Source organism: Schistocerca nitens, chromosome 2, assembly GCF_023898315.1.
Source record: "Schistocerca nitens isolate TAMUIC-IGC-003100 chromosome 2, iqSchNite1.1, whole genome shotgun sequence".
Classification (NCBI taxonomy): domain Eukaryota; kingdom Metazoa; phylum Arthropoda; class Insecta; order Orthoptera; family Acrididae; genus Schistocerca; species Schistocerca nitens.
This window is the reverse complement of record NC_064615.1, coordinates 265,419,534-265,437,376: the sequence shown is the minus strand read 5'-3', so window position 1 is coordinate 265,437,376 and position 17,843 is coordinate 265,419,534. Positions and strand designations below refer to the sequence as shown.

General features: G+C 46.4%; 1 protein-coding gene across 1 annotated transcript in view; it reads right to left on the bottom strand.

The window, feature by feature from the left end:
• LOC126234976 (uncharacterized) overlaps positions 1 to 17,843 on the bottom strand; it is a 241,749-nt gene that overhangs the window by 185,038 nt on the left and 38,868 nt on the right. The window contains exon 3 of the mRNA XM_049943714.1: positions 11,067 to 11,130. Within this exon, the coding sequence (XP_049799671.1) occupies positions 11,067 to 11,130 (64 nt within the window). The remainder of the gene's footprint in view (positions 1 to 11,066; positions 11,131 to 17,843) is intronic.

Below are 17,843 nucleotides of genomic sequence, written 5' to 3'. Positions count from 1 at the left end.
GGGGAACCATATCAAACGCCTTTCATTATACTCGAACATAATACGTGTTCGAAAATTCTACAACTGATTGACGTTAGAGATATAGGTCTATAGTTCTGCGCATCTGTTCGACGTCCCTTCTTGAAAACGGGGATGACCTGTGCCCTTTTCCAAGTTAGTTGGTTAGTCAAATGGTTCAAATGGCTCTGAGCACTATGGGACTCAACTGCTGTGGTCATTAGTCCCCTAGAACTTAGAACTACTTAAACCTAACTAACCTGCCCGAGGCAGGATTCGAACCTGCGACCGTAGCAGCAGCGCGGCTCCGGACTGGAGCGCCTAGAACCGCACGGCCACCGCTGCCGGCCCAGTTGGTTAGTCACTTACTTGTTCCACAGATCATATTTATGATAAACGTTATGATGTGGAAAGTGTCAAGAGAACTAACACAGAACACTTACAAGCAAGTAAAGGAAAAAAGTAAAAATCATTTTTATACAGCTTCATGATTAATTTGAAGGCAGTATTACAGAAGGATGTAGTTGAAGATCAGATGGGAGATATGATACTGCAGGAGGAATTTGACAGAACATGAAAGACCTAAGACGAAACAAAGCCCCTGGAGCAGACGCCACTCTGTCAGAACTACTGACTACTTGGGAGAGCCAGCCATGACAAAACTCTTCCATCTCGTGTGCAAGATGTACGAGACAGGCAACATACCCTCAGTTTCAACAAGGATACAATAATTCCAATTCCTAAGAAAGCAGGTATCGACAGATGTGAAAAACCGCCGGCCGCGGTGGTCTCGCGCGACTGCTACGGTCGCAGGTTCGAATCCTGCCTCGGGCATGGATGTGTGTGATGTCCTTAGGTTAGTTAGGTTTAACTAGTTCTAAGTTCTAGGGGACTGATGACCTAAGATGTTAAGTCCCATAGCGCTCAGAGCCATTTGAACCATTTGAGATGTGAAAATTATCGATATATCAGTTTAATAAGTCAAGACTGCAAAATATTATCACGAATCCTTTACACGAGAATGGAAAAATTAGTAGAAGCCGGCCTCGTGGAAGATCAGTTTGGATTCCGGAGAAATGTAATCACGCGAGGCAATACTGACCCTACCACTTATCTTAGGAGATCGGTTAAGAGAAGGCAAACCGTACGTTTATACTTTTTTAAACTTAGAGGAAGCTTTTGACGATATTCATTGGAATGCTCCCTTTCAAATTCTAAAGGTGGCAGGGGTGAAATACTGGGAGCGAAGGGCTGTTTACAGTTTTTACAGAAACCAGATGGCAGATATAAGAGTCGAGGGGCACGAAACGGAAGCAGTAGTTGAGAAGGGAGTGAGACAGGGTTGTAGCCTATCTCCGATGTTATTCAGTCTGTACATTGAGCAAGCAGTAATGGAAACAGAAGAAAAATTTGGAGTAGGAATTAAAATCCAGGGAGAAGGTATAAAAACCTTGAGGTTTGCCGATGACATTGTAATTCTGTCAGACAGCGAAGGACTTGGAAGAGCACTTGAACGGATTGTACATTGTCTTGAAAGGAGGATGTAAAAGCAAAACGAGGTTAATGGAATGTAGTCGAATTAAATGAGGTGATGCTGAGGGAATTAGACTAGGAAACGCGACACTTAAAGTAATAGATGAGTTTTGTTATTTGTTCAGCAAAATAACTGATGATGGTCGAACTAGAGAGGATATAAAATGCAGACTGTCGATGCCAAGGAAAGCGTTTCTGAAAAAGAGAAATTTGTTAACATCGAGCATAGATTTAAGTGTCAGGAAGTCCTTTCCGAAAGTATTTGTATTGAGTGCAACCATGTTTGGAAGTCAAAAGTGGACAACAAACAATTTAGACAAGAAGAGAAATGTGGTGTTCCAGAGGAACAAAACAGAAGTCTGCATTTGAATGTGATGCACGAAATTTCGAAACGGTGCCCTAAGCCACTGCGCTACCAACTCACTTCGTTTTAAGGTGTGCGAATGGATTGATGAAGTCGCCTCGAAAGTTTGACAGTCATTTACTCGAAACCTGCGTTGACATCTAAAACCAAAGTTGATGTGTCTTTATTGTCACCTTTCTCTCACTACGCCAATTTTCGACTGTATGACACAGCGATCTACGGAGGGTTCCCGTCGTAAGCGATAGCAGCGTCACTTGGCGGGAGATGACTGCTAACCAGACACACGCACGGTGCATGTAGTATGGGGAAGGCGTGCGATCCATCTGAGTTTGACCAGAGATTGGTACGGGCATTTCGGAAAGTACACGACTTACCGGCCATTCGAGGAGTGCTGTGGTGGGTTTCTTCAAAACATGGCGAAACCAAAGTGAAATCACGTCCAGACAGCGTTCGGTTGGGCGCCCATCCGTCATTATTACAGATGTCGGACGTCTTAGGATGGGCAGACTGGTAAAACAGGACGGCAGCGAACCGTTGCGAAACTAACAACAGACATTAAAGCTGGGTAGAGTACAAGTGTGTCTGAACACACAGTGCACCGAACACTCCGAACGACGGGCCTCCGCACCCGACGACCTTTGCGTGTGCCAATGTTAACACCACGACATGGGCAACTACTACTGAAATGGGCACGTGACCATTGGCACTGGACGTTGGCGCAGTGGCACAACGTTGCACGGTCTGATGAATCCCGATACCTTCTTCATAACGCTGATGGCAGTGCGCGAATCCATCATCTTCCACAGGAACATCTCCTTGACACATGTACTGTGGGACGGAGACAAGCTGCGGCTGCTCCATTATACTCTGGGGACCATTCACGTGGGTATCCATGGGTACAGTGGAGCACGTGCAAGGCACCATGACGGCCCAGGAGTATCGTACACTGGTTGCAGACCACGTACACCGCTTTATGACGATCGTGGACCCGATGGCAGTGACATTTTTCGCCAATATAATGCGTCATGTCACAAGGCCAGGAGTGTCATGGAGTGTTTCGAGAAACACAGAGGCGAGTTCCAATTGATGTGCTGGTCCCCCATCTCGCCAGATGTGAGCGCGATCGAGCACATCTGGGATGTGACAGAACGTAGCGTCAGAGCTCACCCGCCACCCTCCTGGAATTTACGGAAATCAGGTGACTTGTGTGTGCAGATGTGGTGCAATTCCCTCCAGCGATTTACCAATGCCTCATCGAAACCACGGCACGACGCGTTGCAGCTGTTATACGTGCCAGGGGTGGACATACCGGCTGTTAAGTAGGCGGTCATAACGTTCTGGCGGATCAGTGTCTTCTGAAGAGTATTTGGAGTCTGTGGCCCGAGTGCACTACAAATGTACACTTTGAGTTCTGAAACTGTTTCCGGCAGAAAAGACAACACAAAGTTTTCATAGAACCCCACAGAAAGGAATCCATCCGTGGCAGGCTCGGAGATACACTACTGACCATTAAAATTGCTACACCACGAAGATGAACGTGCTACAGACGCGAAATTTAACCGACAGGAAGAAGATGCTGTGATATTCAAGTGATTAGCTTTTCAGAGCATTCACACAAGGTTGGCGCCGGTGGCGACACCTACAACGTGTTGACACGAGGAAAGTTTCGAACCAATTTTTCATATGCAAACAGTAGTGACCGACGTTGCCTGGTGAAACGTTGTTGTCATGCCTCGTGTAAGGAGGAGAAATGCTTACCATCACGTTTCCGACTTTGATCAAGGTCGGATTGTAGCCTATCGCGATTGCGGTTTATCGTATCGTGACATTGCTGCTCGCGTTGGTCGAGATCCAATGACTGTTAGCAGAATATGGAATCGGTGGGTTCAGGAGGGTAATATGGAACGCCGTGCTGGATCCCAATGGCCTCGTATCACTAGCAGTCGAAATGACAGGCATCTTATCCGATTGGCTGTAACGGATCGTGCAGCCACGTCTCGATCCCCGAGTCAACAGATGGGGACGTTTGCAAGACAACGACCATCTGCACGAACAGTTCGACGACGTTTTGTAAGGGGTCCGTAGGCCCTTCCTATAAATTTGCACTCGGCACAGGTCGATAGGGCGAACAATCAATTGTGTCGTGTTGCGAGAGCGAGTGTGGAGTTGAGCCAGTGTCATGTTGCGGGTAGAGGTGTGTGGAGGCCAGTTGTTGAAATGCAAGGCTTTAACGGTGAAGGGAGTCGCCATCGCCGTGGTTAGACCCCTTTGTACTAGAATAATATCGGGAAGGTGAAGAAGTATTATTACGAAAGTGATTAGTGACATTTCTAGGGCCGATATTTGGTTTCGCGTCTACCGCGCCGGCATCACCTTGGATTGCAGTGTTGGATTGCACTGTTGGATGCAGTGATGGATTAGCGTGTGACGATAATAGAAAATGAAGAAGCCTGTGCTGAGATTAGCCGTAATTAGATATGTATGACGAAGGCAGTGGCTGTCTCCTTTTTTTGTGTTTTTGAGACGAATATAGGTTCGTAATTAGTGAAACTGTGTTGGTGTTTTTCTTGTTACCAGACATTTCATTATTACAGTATTGAGAAGGACGAACTGGAAAGTAACAACTTCCGTAGCAGTCAATTCCGATTGCCAGCCCCATTAGGTACACGGTCACATTAATAATAATTGTTGGGCTGCTATTCGATCAAATCAGGTCGGGATAAATAAACGGAGGTGTTGCAGTTTGCAGCAGCATGGACTATCAGCTCGGAGACCATGGCTGCGGTTACCCTTGGCGCTGCACCACAGACAGGAGCGCCTGCGATGGTGTACTCAACGACGAACATGGGTGCACGAATGGCAAAACGTCATTTTTTCGGATGAATCCAGGTTCTGTTTACAGCATCATGATGGTCGCATCCGTGTTTGGCGACATCGCGGTGAGCGCACATTGGAAGCAGGTATTCGGCATCACCATACTGACGTATCACCCGGCATGGTGGTATGGGGTGCCATTGGTTACACGTCTCGGTCACTTCTTGTTCGCGCTGACGGCACTTTGAACAGTGGACGTTATATTTCAGATGAGTTACGACCCGTGGCTCTACCCTTCATTCGATCCCTACGAAACCCTGCATTTCAGCAGGATAATGCACGACCGCATGTTGCAGGTCCTGTACGGGCCTTTATGGATACAGAAAATGTTCGACTGCTGCCCTGGCCAGCACATTTTTCAGATCTCCCACCAATTGAAAACGTCTGGTCAATGGTGGGCGAGCAACTGGCACGTCACAATACGCCAGTCACTACTCTTGATGAACTGTGGTATCGTGTTGAAGCTGCGTGGACAGCTGTATCTGTACACGCCATCCACGCTCTGTTTGACTCAATGCCCAGGCGTTTCAAGGCCGTTATTACGGCCAGAGGTGGTTGTTCTGGACACTGACCTCTCACGATCTATGCACCCAAATTTGGTGAAAATGTTATCACATGTCAGTTCTAGTATAATACACTCCTGGAAATGGAAAAAAGAACACATTGACACCGGTGTGTCAGACCCACCATACTTGCTCCGGACACTGCGAGAGGGCTGTACAAGCAATGATCACACGCACGGCACAGCGGACACACCAGGAACCGCGGTGTTGGCCGTCGAATGGCGCTAGCTGCGCAGCATTTGTGCACCGCCGCCGTCAGTGTCAGCCAGTTTGCCGTGGCATACGGAGCTCCATCGCAGTCTTTAACACTGGTAGCATGCCGCGACAGCGTGGACGTGAACCGTATGTGCAGTTGACGGACTTTGAGCGAGGGCGTATAGTGGGCATGCGGGAGGCCGGGTGGACGTACCGCCGAATTGCTCAACACGTGGGGCGTGAGGTCTCCACAGTACACCGATGTTGTCGCCAGTGGTCGGCGGAAGGTGCACGTGCCCGTCGACCTGGGACCGGACCGCAGCGACGCACGGATGCACGCCAAGACCGTAGGATCCTACGCAGTGCCGTAGGGGACCGCACCGCCACTTCCCAGCAAATTAGGGACACTGTTGCTCCTGGGGTATCGGCGAGGACCATTCGCAACCGTCTCCATGAAGCTGGGCTACGGTCCCGCACACCGTTAGGCCGTCTTCCGCTCACGCCCCAACATCGTGCAGCCCGCCTCCAGTGGTGTCGCGACAGGCGTGAATGGAGGGACGAATGGAGACGTGTCGTCTTCAGCGATGAGAGTCGCTTCTGCCTTGGTGCCAATGATGGTCGTATGCGTGTTTGGCGCCGTGCAGGTGAGCGCCACAATCAGGACTGCATACGACCGAGGCACACAGGGCCAACACCCGGCATCATGGTGTGTGGAGCGATCTCCTACACTGGCCGTACACCACTGGTGATCGTCGAGGGGACACTGAATAGTGCACGGTACATCCAAACCGTCATCGAACCCATCGTTCTACCATTCCTAGACCGGCAAGGGAACGTGCTGTTCCAACAGGACAATGCACGTCCGCATGTATCCCGTGCCACCCAACGTGCTCTAGAAGGTGTAAGTCAACTACCCTGGCCAGCAAGATCTCCGGATCTGTCCCCCATTGAGCATGTTTGGGACTGGATGAAGCGTCGTCTCACGCGGTCTGCACGTCCAGCACGAACGCTGGTCCAACTGAGGCGCTTGGTGGAAATGGCATGGCAAGCCGTTCCACAGGACTACATCCAGCATCTCTACGATCGTCTCCATGGGAGAATAGCAGCCTGCATTGCTGCGAAAGGTGGATATACACTGTACTAGTGCCGACATTGTGCATGCTCTGTTGCCTGTGTCTATGTGCCTGTGGTTCTGTCAGTGTGATCATGTGATGTATCTGACCCCAGGAATGTGTCAATAAAGTTTCCCCTTCCTGGGACAATGAATTCACGGTGTTCTTATTTCAATTTCCAGGAGTGTATATTTGTCCAATGAGTACCCGTTTATCATCTGCATTTCTTCTTGGTGTAGCAATTTTAATGGCCAGTAGTGTACAAGCGGTCAAGAGCGGACCCCAGCGTCGTCTTGCAAACCTCTGCGCTCCGGCTACTGATTCGTTACGCTTGCGTGAAGACTGCAATTTTGAAGTTTCTTTTACATTCTCTGTAATTCGTATTGATGTATGGCTATGATCAGGTAGTTATAGTCGTTATTAATAGCTGTTTACATTTTGAATTGCCCTGTACACTTACCAGCAACGAATGGGGAGGAAGTTTTGGTTTAACATCTCATCGACGACGTCATTAGAGACGGAGTACAGGCCAGGGTGGGGGTGGAGGGGGATCAATGAGACGGACGGATAGAAAAGGACTAGTGCTGTGTCCGTTTCAGAGGAACCATTCTCGCATTCGTCTTCAGCGACGCAGAGAAGCCACAGAAGAGCTAAATTTGGACGGCCGAACAAGGATCCGAAAACGCCATTGTACTTAATGTGAGTCCATTGCGCCACCCTGTTCTGTCAGATATAAACAGATAAGCTGGAGACAGAGCGCTCTTGTCGACGCAGAAAGCGCGATACCGCGGTGTCACCTGTGACTGGGACGACGTCAGGATGCGTGTTGCCCTTCGCGTAACTGCCTTGCACAAGAGCAAGACTCACTGCCTTTCAGCGCATCTGGTAGCGGAATGAGCGCAGCTTTCAAAGTGTGGACTCTCCACCGCAGAGGATGTTCCAGCACGGAGACAGTGTTAACGACTCTCTGACGCTCAATATGGCGCAAATAGGTACAGAAAGAGGACTGGTTTCCAAACTTTTTGAGATCATTACCCCTGAGTTCAATTAGTAATTAGTTAGTACCTGCGACCGTTACCACCAACATTAACGCCTAACTAAAATTTAGAACGAAAAGAATTTTGTCTGCAGACTTTTATTTTTGCAATGAAGAAAGATAAATGATATTTAGTTTTCATAGCTATTTTCTGAAACTAAATGAGTCAGCGAGACAATTGATTCTGCTTATTTCCAACTATCTTTTTTATTGAATGATGAATCGATTTCAGTGCTACTTTCAAATCCTTCTCAGAAAAGAAAGTTAACCATCCACATTAAGGGAAGATATCACAAAACATGCTCCTTCCTTTTTCTAGCGACACTTTGTTGCCCAACACACTGGGCTCCCCTTTAAAATCAATGAAACTTAAAATGTGTGCACCATACTTATTGATTGTAAATCACTTGATAGCTGGACTCTTTACTTCTGAACTGACAGACACAGGAAAACTTCAGGCTGCCAACGCTTTGTGTCTGAAAACTGCCACTTGCTGAGGGCATTTTCGTAAGATATTTAAGCATACGTGATGTATATGTCTCTTATTTACTGTCGTAGACGCATAGTTAACCTCCAGCACAAGAGTTAATGCTAGTATTTGAAAATAATCAGAACTGTTTGAAAAAATGTAATTATTGCTAATTTATGTAATTAGTACACTACTGGCCATAAAAATTGCTACACCAAGAAGAAATGCAGATGATAAATGGGTATTCATTGGACAAATATATTATACTAGAACTGACATGCGATTATACTTTCACGCAATTTGGTTGCATAGATCCTGAGAAATCACTACCCAGAACAGCCACCTCTGGACGTAATAACGGCATTGATACGCCTGGGCATTGAGTCAAACAGAGCTTGGATGGCGTGTACAGCTACAACCGCCCATGCAACACGATACCACAGCTCATCAAGAGTAGTGACTGGCGTATTGTGACGAGCCAGTTGCTCGGCCACCATTGACCAGACGTTTTCAATTGGTGAGAGATCTGGAGAATGTGCTGGCCACGGCAGCAGTCAAACATTTTCTGTATCCAGAAAGGCCCGTACAGGACCTGAAACATGCGGTCGTGCATTATCCTGCTGAAATGTAGGGTTTCGCAAGGATCGAATGAAGGGTAGAGCCACGGGTCGTAGCACATCTGAAATGTAACGTCCATTGTTGAAAGTGCCTTCAATGCGAACAAGAAGTGAGCGAGACGTGTAACCAATGGCACCCCATACCATCACGCCGGGTGATACGCCAGTATGGTGATGACGAATAACTGCTTCCAATGTGCGCTCACCACGATGTCGCCAAACACGGATGCGACCATCATGATGCTGTAAACAGAACCTGGATTCATCCGAAAAAATGACGTTTTGCCATTCGTGCACCCAGGTTTGTCGTTGAGTACACCATCGCAGGCGCTCCTGTCTGTGATGCAGCGTCAAGGGTAACCGCAGCCATGGTCTCCAAGCTGATAGTCCATGCTGCTGCAAATGTCGTCGAACTGTTCGTGCAGATAGTTGATGTCTTGCAAACGTCCCCATCTGGCGACTCAGGGATCGAGACGTGGCTGCACGACCCGTTACAGCCATGAGTATAAGGTGCCTGTCATCTCGACTGCTAGTGATACGAGGCCGTTGGGATCCAGCACGGCGTTCCGTATTACCCTCCTGAACCCACCGATTCCATATTCTGCTGACAGTCATTGGATCTCGACTAACGCGAGCAGCAATGTCGCGATACGATAAACCGCAATCGCGATAGGCTACAATCCGACCTTTACCAAAATTGGAAACGTGATGGTACGCATTTCTCCTCCTTACACGAGACATCACAACAACGTTTCACCCGGCAACGCCGGTCATCTGCTGTTTGTGTGTGAGAAATCGGTTGGAAACTTTCCTCATGTCAGCAGGTTGTAGGTGTCACCATTGATACCAGCCTTGTGTGAATGCTCTGAAAAGCTAATCATCTGCATATCACACCTCCTTCCTTCTTCGGTTAAATTTCGCGTCTGTAGCACGTAATCTTCGTGGTGTAGCAATTTTAATGGCCAGTAGTGTATTATTGTCTTACAAAAGAGTGGTAATGGTAATGCTCTTTTAATAATAATTTAGTTTTGTGATGGAAACAATCAAAAACTTTCGTTTTTACACGTCAAAAAATTTATTTTTCCCCTCACTGAATCTCTACAAATTCATCGAAATGACAGCTCTTCAACTCGCAATTAAGTGTTTGGCAGAAGGTTCATACAACCTCTTTTAGACTGTTTGTCTACCATTCCACTCTCAAATAGCCCGTGGGAAGGAAGAACACTTAGATCTTCCCGTGTGAGCATTGGTTTACCTGATTTTATGACAATCGACATAACTCCTTGAGCAGGTTGGATTCGATAAAATATTTTGGCATTCAGATGAGGAATCTGGTGATACAATTTCATGAAAAACCTTTGTTTTAGCGATTGTCACTCCAACATGTTTACCATATCTATGACATTTTCTCCTCTATAGTACAAAACGAGCTGCTCTTCATTGGACTTCTTCGACATCCTCCGTCAATTCTGTCTGGTAAGGATCCCATATTGCACTACAATATTCAAGAGGAGGACGCACAAGCGTAGTGTAGGCAGGCATTCTAGTAGATCTGCTGCAGCTTCTTTACATTCCTTCAGCCTTTCAACGTGCCCCTCTTTTCTTAGTAATGACTTGCCATCTGAGCTCATGAATTCATGCCACTGCTATTTTTCTCCTGAAGTTTCATTCATTTTCCTATTTAAATGCGCCCATCTTTCCTATAGTCATGTGTATTTCTAGGGTTTCCCATTTCTCCTCTAGCCATTCCTGTTTCGCGATTTTACAGTTTCTGTCATTCTCATTTCTTAGAAGTCCATATTAGTTTTTGCCTGTTTCGCTTGCTGTATTTTATATTTTTTCCTTTCATCGATTATTTTAGGCTATTAATATTAAGTTAACATCAGCTGGGTGGTATTTCGGAATATTTATGGGGAAGAAAACAACAATTTCTTTCCACTGTAGATCTATGTAGATACCTAAAAAATGATTGAGATATGTTTGGATAGAAATAAAAATTAAATCCAGTTAGAATAGTGATGGAACATACAATATACAAGGCATACCATCGAGTAGGTAATTAGGCAGTTGAAGGAGGAACGCAGGTGAACCATTATACAGGCAGATAAAGTTTACTGCATGTAAACAGAATGGCAAGGATATTTGAATGTAGTGGCAGCACAAAGATGAAAAGATAGAAATAGAGTCCAGATTAGAATCAGTAAAAAGGCAATGAGTATTCGAGCATGAACAAATAAGAATTCAACATTGCAATATGGCTCTGCGTACTAGCAAAACTGCATAACAGACAAGTGGGCATCGCTTACCACTGCTGTTCCTCAGGTAGTATTCCACAATGCAGTCTTCTGGGTCGAGATCCAAGTGGGGCATCTGCAAGAGGAAGCGCATATCAGTACAATTTGGCAAAACTTTGAAAAATCTGTGTGAGGAATACACGAGTAGTTGTGCTGCGTACGTTTGAAGAGAGTTTCCAGGTTTACCTTGCCACCCGCCCCACTCCCCTTACGATGTCATCGATGATGCCTGATTTCGCGTCCCCAGTCCTATACTTTCGTAGGCCAATCCCCCCTATGTAAAAAAAGACAGGAAATTAAATGCGGGAAATACAAAATAGCCCAATTGTACAATGGTGAAAAAGTCAAAAACCAAGAAGGGCAGTTGCAGTATTGATGTGAAATTCAAAAAATCCAAGAGGTGACCTGGAGATACGAGAAGAATGTCTATGACGTCAGAATCGAAGATGACAACCTGGGAATACAAGGACAGCCTCTAAGATGCCAGAATCCTAGCTGGTGCTCCAAGGTTCCGACCTGGAGACATCACAACAGTCTACAAGGCTGCCATTATATTTAAATACAAGATAGTGGAACTGACGACATGAGGGCATCCTGCATGGTTATCATATTTCAAATGTTTCACCGAGCGAGGTGGCGCGTTGGTTAGCATACTGGACTCGCATTCGGGAGGACGACGGTTCAATACCGCGTTCGGCCATCCTGATTTAGGTTTTCCGTCATTTCCCTAAGTTGCTCCAGATAAATGCCGGGATGGTTCCTTTGAAAGGGCACGGCCGACTTCCGTTCCCGTCCTTCCCTAATCCGATGAGACCGATGACCTCGCTGTCTGGTCTCCTCCCCCAAAAACAACCCAACAACAACCCAACATATGTTTCAAGTTTAGAATGTTATCAAATGTGCGCAATGGAAGGAAATTCAAAAATCAATGGCTTTCTTCTCAGAAAGCACTTGACCTAACTAAGTCCAGTTGTGCCATCCTCATATTAAGAGATTGAACCACAGATCCCAAGTCTCGGACGTCACAGATTGGCACGCTATGTTTGGAAACCAAGAACTAATTTTCCCTAAGTTTAAAATGGGCTGCTGTTTAAACACTTACGGTTGGAATAGGAAAGGTATGTTTATGTCTTTATTTAAAGAAATACTGCACAGCCGCATCCCACATGCCGTCTCTGTCTCATGAAGTCCTGAGCCATGCATTGCACCCCACACACGCCAAGTCCAGTTGCAAACCAGACCTCAGCTGGATGCTGAAAACATGCTGCCGAATTGACTACATAACCCGAGGTTCCAATTTCCACAAGTATGACGTTTGTGCTGGTGCTGCAGTTACAGCCCACTTGACCAAAGTTAAAAGGGTCCGGAAATTTGAATTGCAAGCAACACACTTTTGCTTAGCCCACAGCAAAAAAATTGCAGGAAATTCTAAATTGTCCTAAGTTTTTAAATGATCAATAAATTACATATATATTCTGCAGGAACATCCAAAAATTGGGAAAACACACAAGTCCACTTGGAAGAAGACTTGCGTTACAGAACGTTAAGGCACCATGACTATCGAATTCACCACAAAAATTAGTGTGTGGGATGGGTGTCAGCTATTAAAACAAGCAGTAACATGCTTTTATCATAGACAGCCAAGCTGTACCCGCCAATTTTTCTTTTCTTCTTTATTGTTATTTTTAAACCTGTTTACAGGCAGGCCAGCAGCAGCATACTACGCTGTTCTTTGGCCTCAGAGAAACACAAAAGATACAAATGAAGACAATTAGAGAAAAAAATATGGTGGACATATAAACGGAGACAAACACTTTTTAAAAGACATGGAGCCGTTCACGGACGTAGAGTCCAAGATAGAATGTGTTCAGACACTTGGACACATACATATACGAAAATTGTCACACGCGAACGTAGGTACACAAAACAAATAACACTGAACCACTTAAGCACAAAACGACGGCACACACAGAAACACGAGGCGTTGATCTCCGGCGCGCGAATGTTCACTAACTGTGTACGAGTCCGGGGACCTGCCAAGAGAGGAGGAGGGGGGTTGGGAGAGGGAGAGGGGAGAGCAGATGCCATGGGAAGGGGAGATAGGGGAAGGGAGGAAGGGGGAGGGGAAGCCTGGGGGAAGAGGGGTGGAGGAAGGGGACAGGGGAAAAGGAAAGAGAAGGGAGGGAGGGTTCCTAAAGGAAAGGACACAGGAAGTGGGGGGGGAGGATCAAAGCTGATAGGAGGGGTAGATGGAGGGGAGGAGGACATCACCAGGGAGGGGGAGCTCGCGGAAGCCACCTTGGGAGAGGGTAAGGAGGGTGGAGAGATGGAGACCGGGTGGGACGTGGGAATACTGGTGCGGCAGTCGACGGGGGTGGGAGAGGATGGGCGAGACAAGCGGGTGAGGAGGATCGAGTTTGCGGGAGGTGTACAGGATCCATATCCGTTGGAGGAAAAGGAGGAGGTGGGGGAACGGAATGAGATCGTACAGGATCCGCGTGGGGGAGGGGAGACGGATGCGATAGGCGAGGCGGAGAGCATGGCGTTCAAGGATTTGAAGGGATTTGTAAAAGGTAGGGGGGCGGAGATCCAGGCCAGATGGGCGTAACAAAGGATAGGGCGGATGAGGGATTTATAGGTGTGGAGGATGGTGGAGGGGTCCAGACCCCACGTGCGGCCGGAAAGAAGCTTGAGGAGACGGAGTCGGGAGCGTGCCTTGGCTTGGATTGTCCGGAGATGAGGGGTCCAGGAGAGGCGACGGTCGAGGGTGACGCCAAGGTACTTGAGGGTGGGCATGAGGGCGATAGGACGGCCATAGACAGTGAGATAGAAATCAAGGAGGCGGAAGGAAGGGGTAGTTTTGCCTATAATGATCGACTGGGTTTTAGAGGGATTGACCTTGAGGAACCACTGGTTGCACCAAGCGGTGAACCGGTCAAGATGGGATTGGAGAAGGTGTTGGGAGCGCTGCAGGGTGGGGGCAAAGGCAAGGAAGGCGGTGTCATCGGCAAACTGGAGAAGGTGGACGGGGGGTGACGGCGGCGGCATGTCCGCTGTACACAAAAGGTACAGAAGGGGGGAGAGGACGGCGCCTTGGGGCACACCGGTGGAGGGAAAAAAGGTGTAGGATTCCGTGTTATGGATGGTGACATAGGAAGGACGGTGGGAGAGAAAGGAGCCGATCAGACGGACGTTGTTAATGGGAAGGGCGAAGGTTTGGAGCTTGAAGAGGAGACCGGAATGCCATACGCGGTCATAAGCACGTTCGAAGTCCAGGGAGAGGAAGATTGCGGAGCGACGGGAATTAAGCTGTTCGGAAAGGAGATCAGTGAGGTGAAGGAGAAGGTCGTCGGTAGAGAGGGACGGCCGAAAGCCACACTGGGTAACGGGAAGGAGGCGGTGCTGGCGGAGATGCTGGTGGATGCGTCGGGTGAGGACAGATTCCAGGACCTTGCTGAAGACCGAGGTAAGGCTGATGGGACGGTAGGAGGAGACGGCGGACGGCGGTTTTCCAGGTTTAAGGAGCATGAGGATACGGGAGGTTTTCCACAGGTCGGGGTAGTAACCGGTGGACAGGACTACATTGTAGAGCCTGGCCAGGGTGGAGAGGAAAGAGACAGGAGCTTCACGAAGATGACGGTAGGTGACACGGTCGTGACCAGGAGCGGTGTGGCGTTTTGTGTGGAGTGTAGCAATGAGATTCTGTGTAGTGATGGGGGCATTGAGTTCCGTGTGTGCAATGTTGTCCAAGTACTGGAAACCAGGTGCGATGGGAGGGACAGAGGTGTCAGGACGATCGCGGACACCCGGGAAGAGGGAGTAATCGAACTGGGGATCATCAGGGATGGAAAACACATCGGAGAGGTAGGAGGCAAAGTGATTGGCCTTACTAAGGGAGTCAGGGAACAGGTGATCATCGTGGAGAAGAGGATAGTAGGGGGAGGGTTTAGTTCCGTTAAGGCGACGGAAGGCCGACCAGAACTTGGACGAATTTATGGGTAGGGTAGCATTTAAACGGGTGCATGTCTGTCGCCAGTCCCGGCGTTTCTTAGGCGCGAGCAAATTACGAATGTGTCGCTGTAGTGCTGTACCCGCCAAAAATGCTTTGATTTTATATGTACCCACCATGAATGAAGCACATTTAAAAACGAAACATGCTTATACAAAGTGACAAGAGGAATGGTAACCATCAAAAACACCGAAAACACAGATGAAAAAATTTCACATTATGACAGTAGCGGTCTGTAACCTACCTGTGCACAGCATCTATAACAGAGCAAAACCTCATCAAGTGGATGACTACAGAGGATACATAGGAGAATGTGCCCCACAAGCGGCTAATGGGAGATGACGTGAGATAGCGCTGTATGCATAGCAAAGGTACCCTGTAAGTCATGTGGCCTGGCCTAGCATTCTGCCATCTATAGGTGTGTTTACGCCTGCGCGCCTTACGGCTGTGCTTCTTGCCCCGCAAGCACGTAAGTGTTTGCCTCTTTCTCAGCTTGTGCGCTTGAGTAATCCCATTCACACCTAAATTCTTTGCCCACTTCTGTGCACTACTCTGGCAAAATGAAGGAGCGCACACATTGGCTACTCTACAGTCTTTCTCAAACTATATTACGGAAACTTCTTTATGATACATTTTTGATTCTTCTGTTATTTATAGCTTTATATATCGGCTTCAAGATGAACTGTCTATCCATCATTTTGATTTGCAGCTCCTTGTATTGGCCGTGTTTGCAGTTAAAATTGTTGGATGCTCCACAGATTAAACACAACACCCATGAACAAACAGAACTACACACAAGCACTAAACACAATAAAACAAATAGCTGTAGAAAATGGTTATACTTCCCCTATTTGGTAGACAAGTTATATAAAAAAATATGCAAACAGTACAAAAATGAACACACCACACACACATAAATCCTCACCCAGCACAGAACAACTCAAAACACAAACAATGACCACACACAAAACACAACAGAGCAACAACACACACACAAAACGAAATGGCGCACACTCACCTACAATAACAAGATTGCTTACAGAATAGGCAACATATTAAAGAAACAGGGACTCCAAATAAGATACAGGACGGAGAACACAACACAGGAAAATATCAGAACACAAGAAACACCCATGGATAAATATAAGAGATCAGGAATATATGAACTCACGTGCCAGTCAGTGTACATAGGACAAACATGCAGAAACTTCAAAACAACATATTTAGAACATCTTAGAGCTTTAAAAAGCAACAGCTCCCACAGCACATTTGCTGACCACATTGTAGCCAACAATCACCACCCAAATACAATAGAAACAGATCTAAGAATACTAAAACCCAGCCACAGCCTATACAGCAAACTGACCATTGACGAAAACTTCCATATACAGAAGGCAATAGCAGAAGGAAAACAGGTCTTAAACGAATGCACTACACTCTGCAAGGGCACACTATTTAACACATTAAACGAACTTTACAAATAAAAACAGCACAAACGGATAAAGTATATATACACACACACACACACACACACACACACACACAGGCGCGAAAAATAGATAAACTAAAATCTGCAAAGACACACCATTTACACACAAAGGAATACCATATAAAAATCAACACACACAGCTAAGAAGCGCACAGAAAACACACACACACACACACACACACACACACACACATACGCGCGCGCGCGATAAAATGCAAACAAAATTCAAATTTGGCGCCGAACTCTCTGGTGAATAAATGAACACTGACTGGGCTGGGACACATAACAAACCACAATCACACTGTGTTCTGGTGAAGTGAAAAGTGTTTTACTACGTTATTTGTGAAAAATACTTGTTATAGTTACGTGTGCATCATAGCACCTCAGCATTATGCGGAGAATGGAAGTACTTGCCAGACGAAAACGTAAGTAAAAACGAATATAGGCGAGAAAACATTGCGATAAACTGAATTACATTCTAGAAGAAGGGTTAACTGCCAGAAAAAAAAAATCTCATGAACATCCTTTGGTTGCAGATGAAAAGCTACTTGTAGTAATTAACACACAAGTGATCCAGAAAATTCATGCTCACCAAATGTAAAGGCATTTACAAAAAGAAACGATCTGTTGTTTGAACTAAAAATGCACATAATTTTATAATCATTTAACAAAAATGTTCACATTGCAGAATAAACAAAAACGCAAAACCAACTGATGATGGCACAATGATGCCGAAACCTGTTTGGGTACTGAGAAATACGGTGTTTTGCATAACTGCTGAACCCACATCCAACAATTTGAACTGTATCTTTCTGTTAATTCTCATAATTCTTGCAATATTTAAAGATTATGGATGTCACCACGCGAAATTAGAATAGTTTATACTGAAAAATAGGAGTCGTCATGAGCTTGTGGTGCGTTCATGACAGATTATACGTATATTGCTGTGTATCAGTTGTAGCTGACACTGAATTTTTCTTTATACTCGGGAGGAAGCCTATATCTGTCTCCAGTTTTGAGAAAATGGATTTTGTGTATCACACTCACTTCCGCCCATGCATTCAATGATACGGATATAGTGAATTATCCATAACATTCGTCAGATCTCGGAAACAGTACAAGATTATTTTTCCTTCAGTTCAAATACCTACATAATTTTACATAAAATTCCTCTTAACTTTGTCTTTATAATCGGCAGAACTGACAAACCACAAACAAGGAAAGGAATGATAATCCTCCACAGATTCTATTTGTTTCTCATTGGCCCAATAAGACATGGTGCTAACGCAAA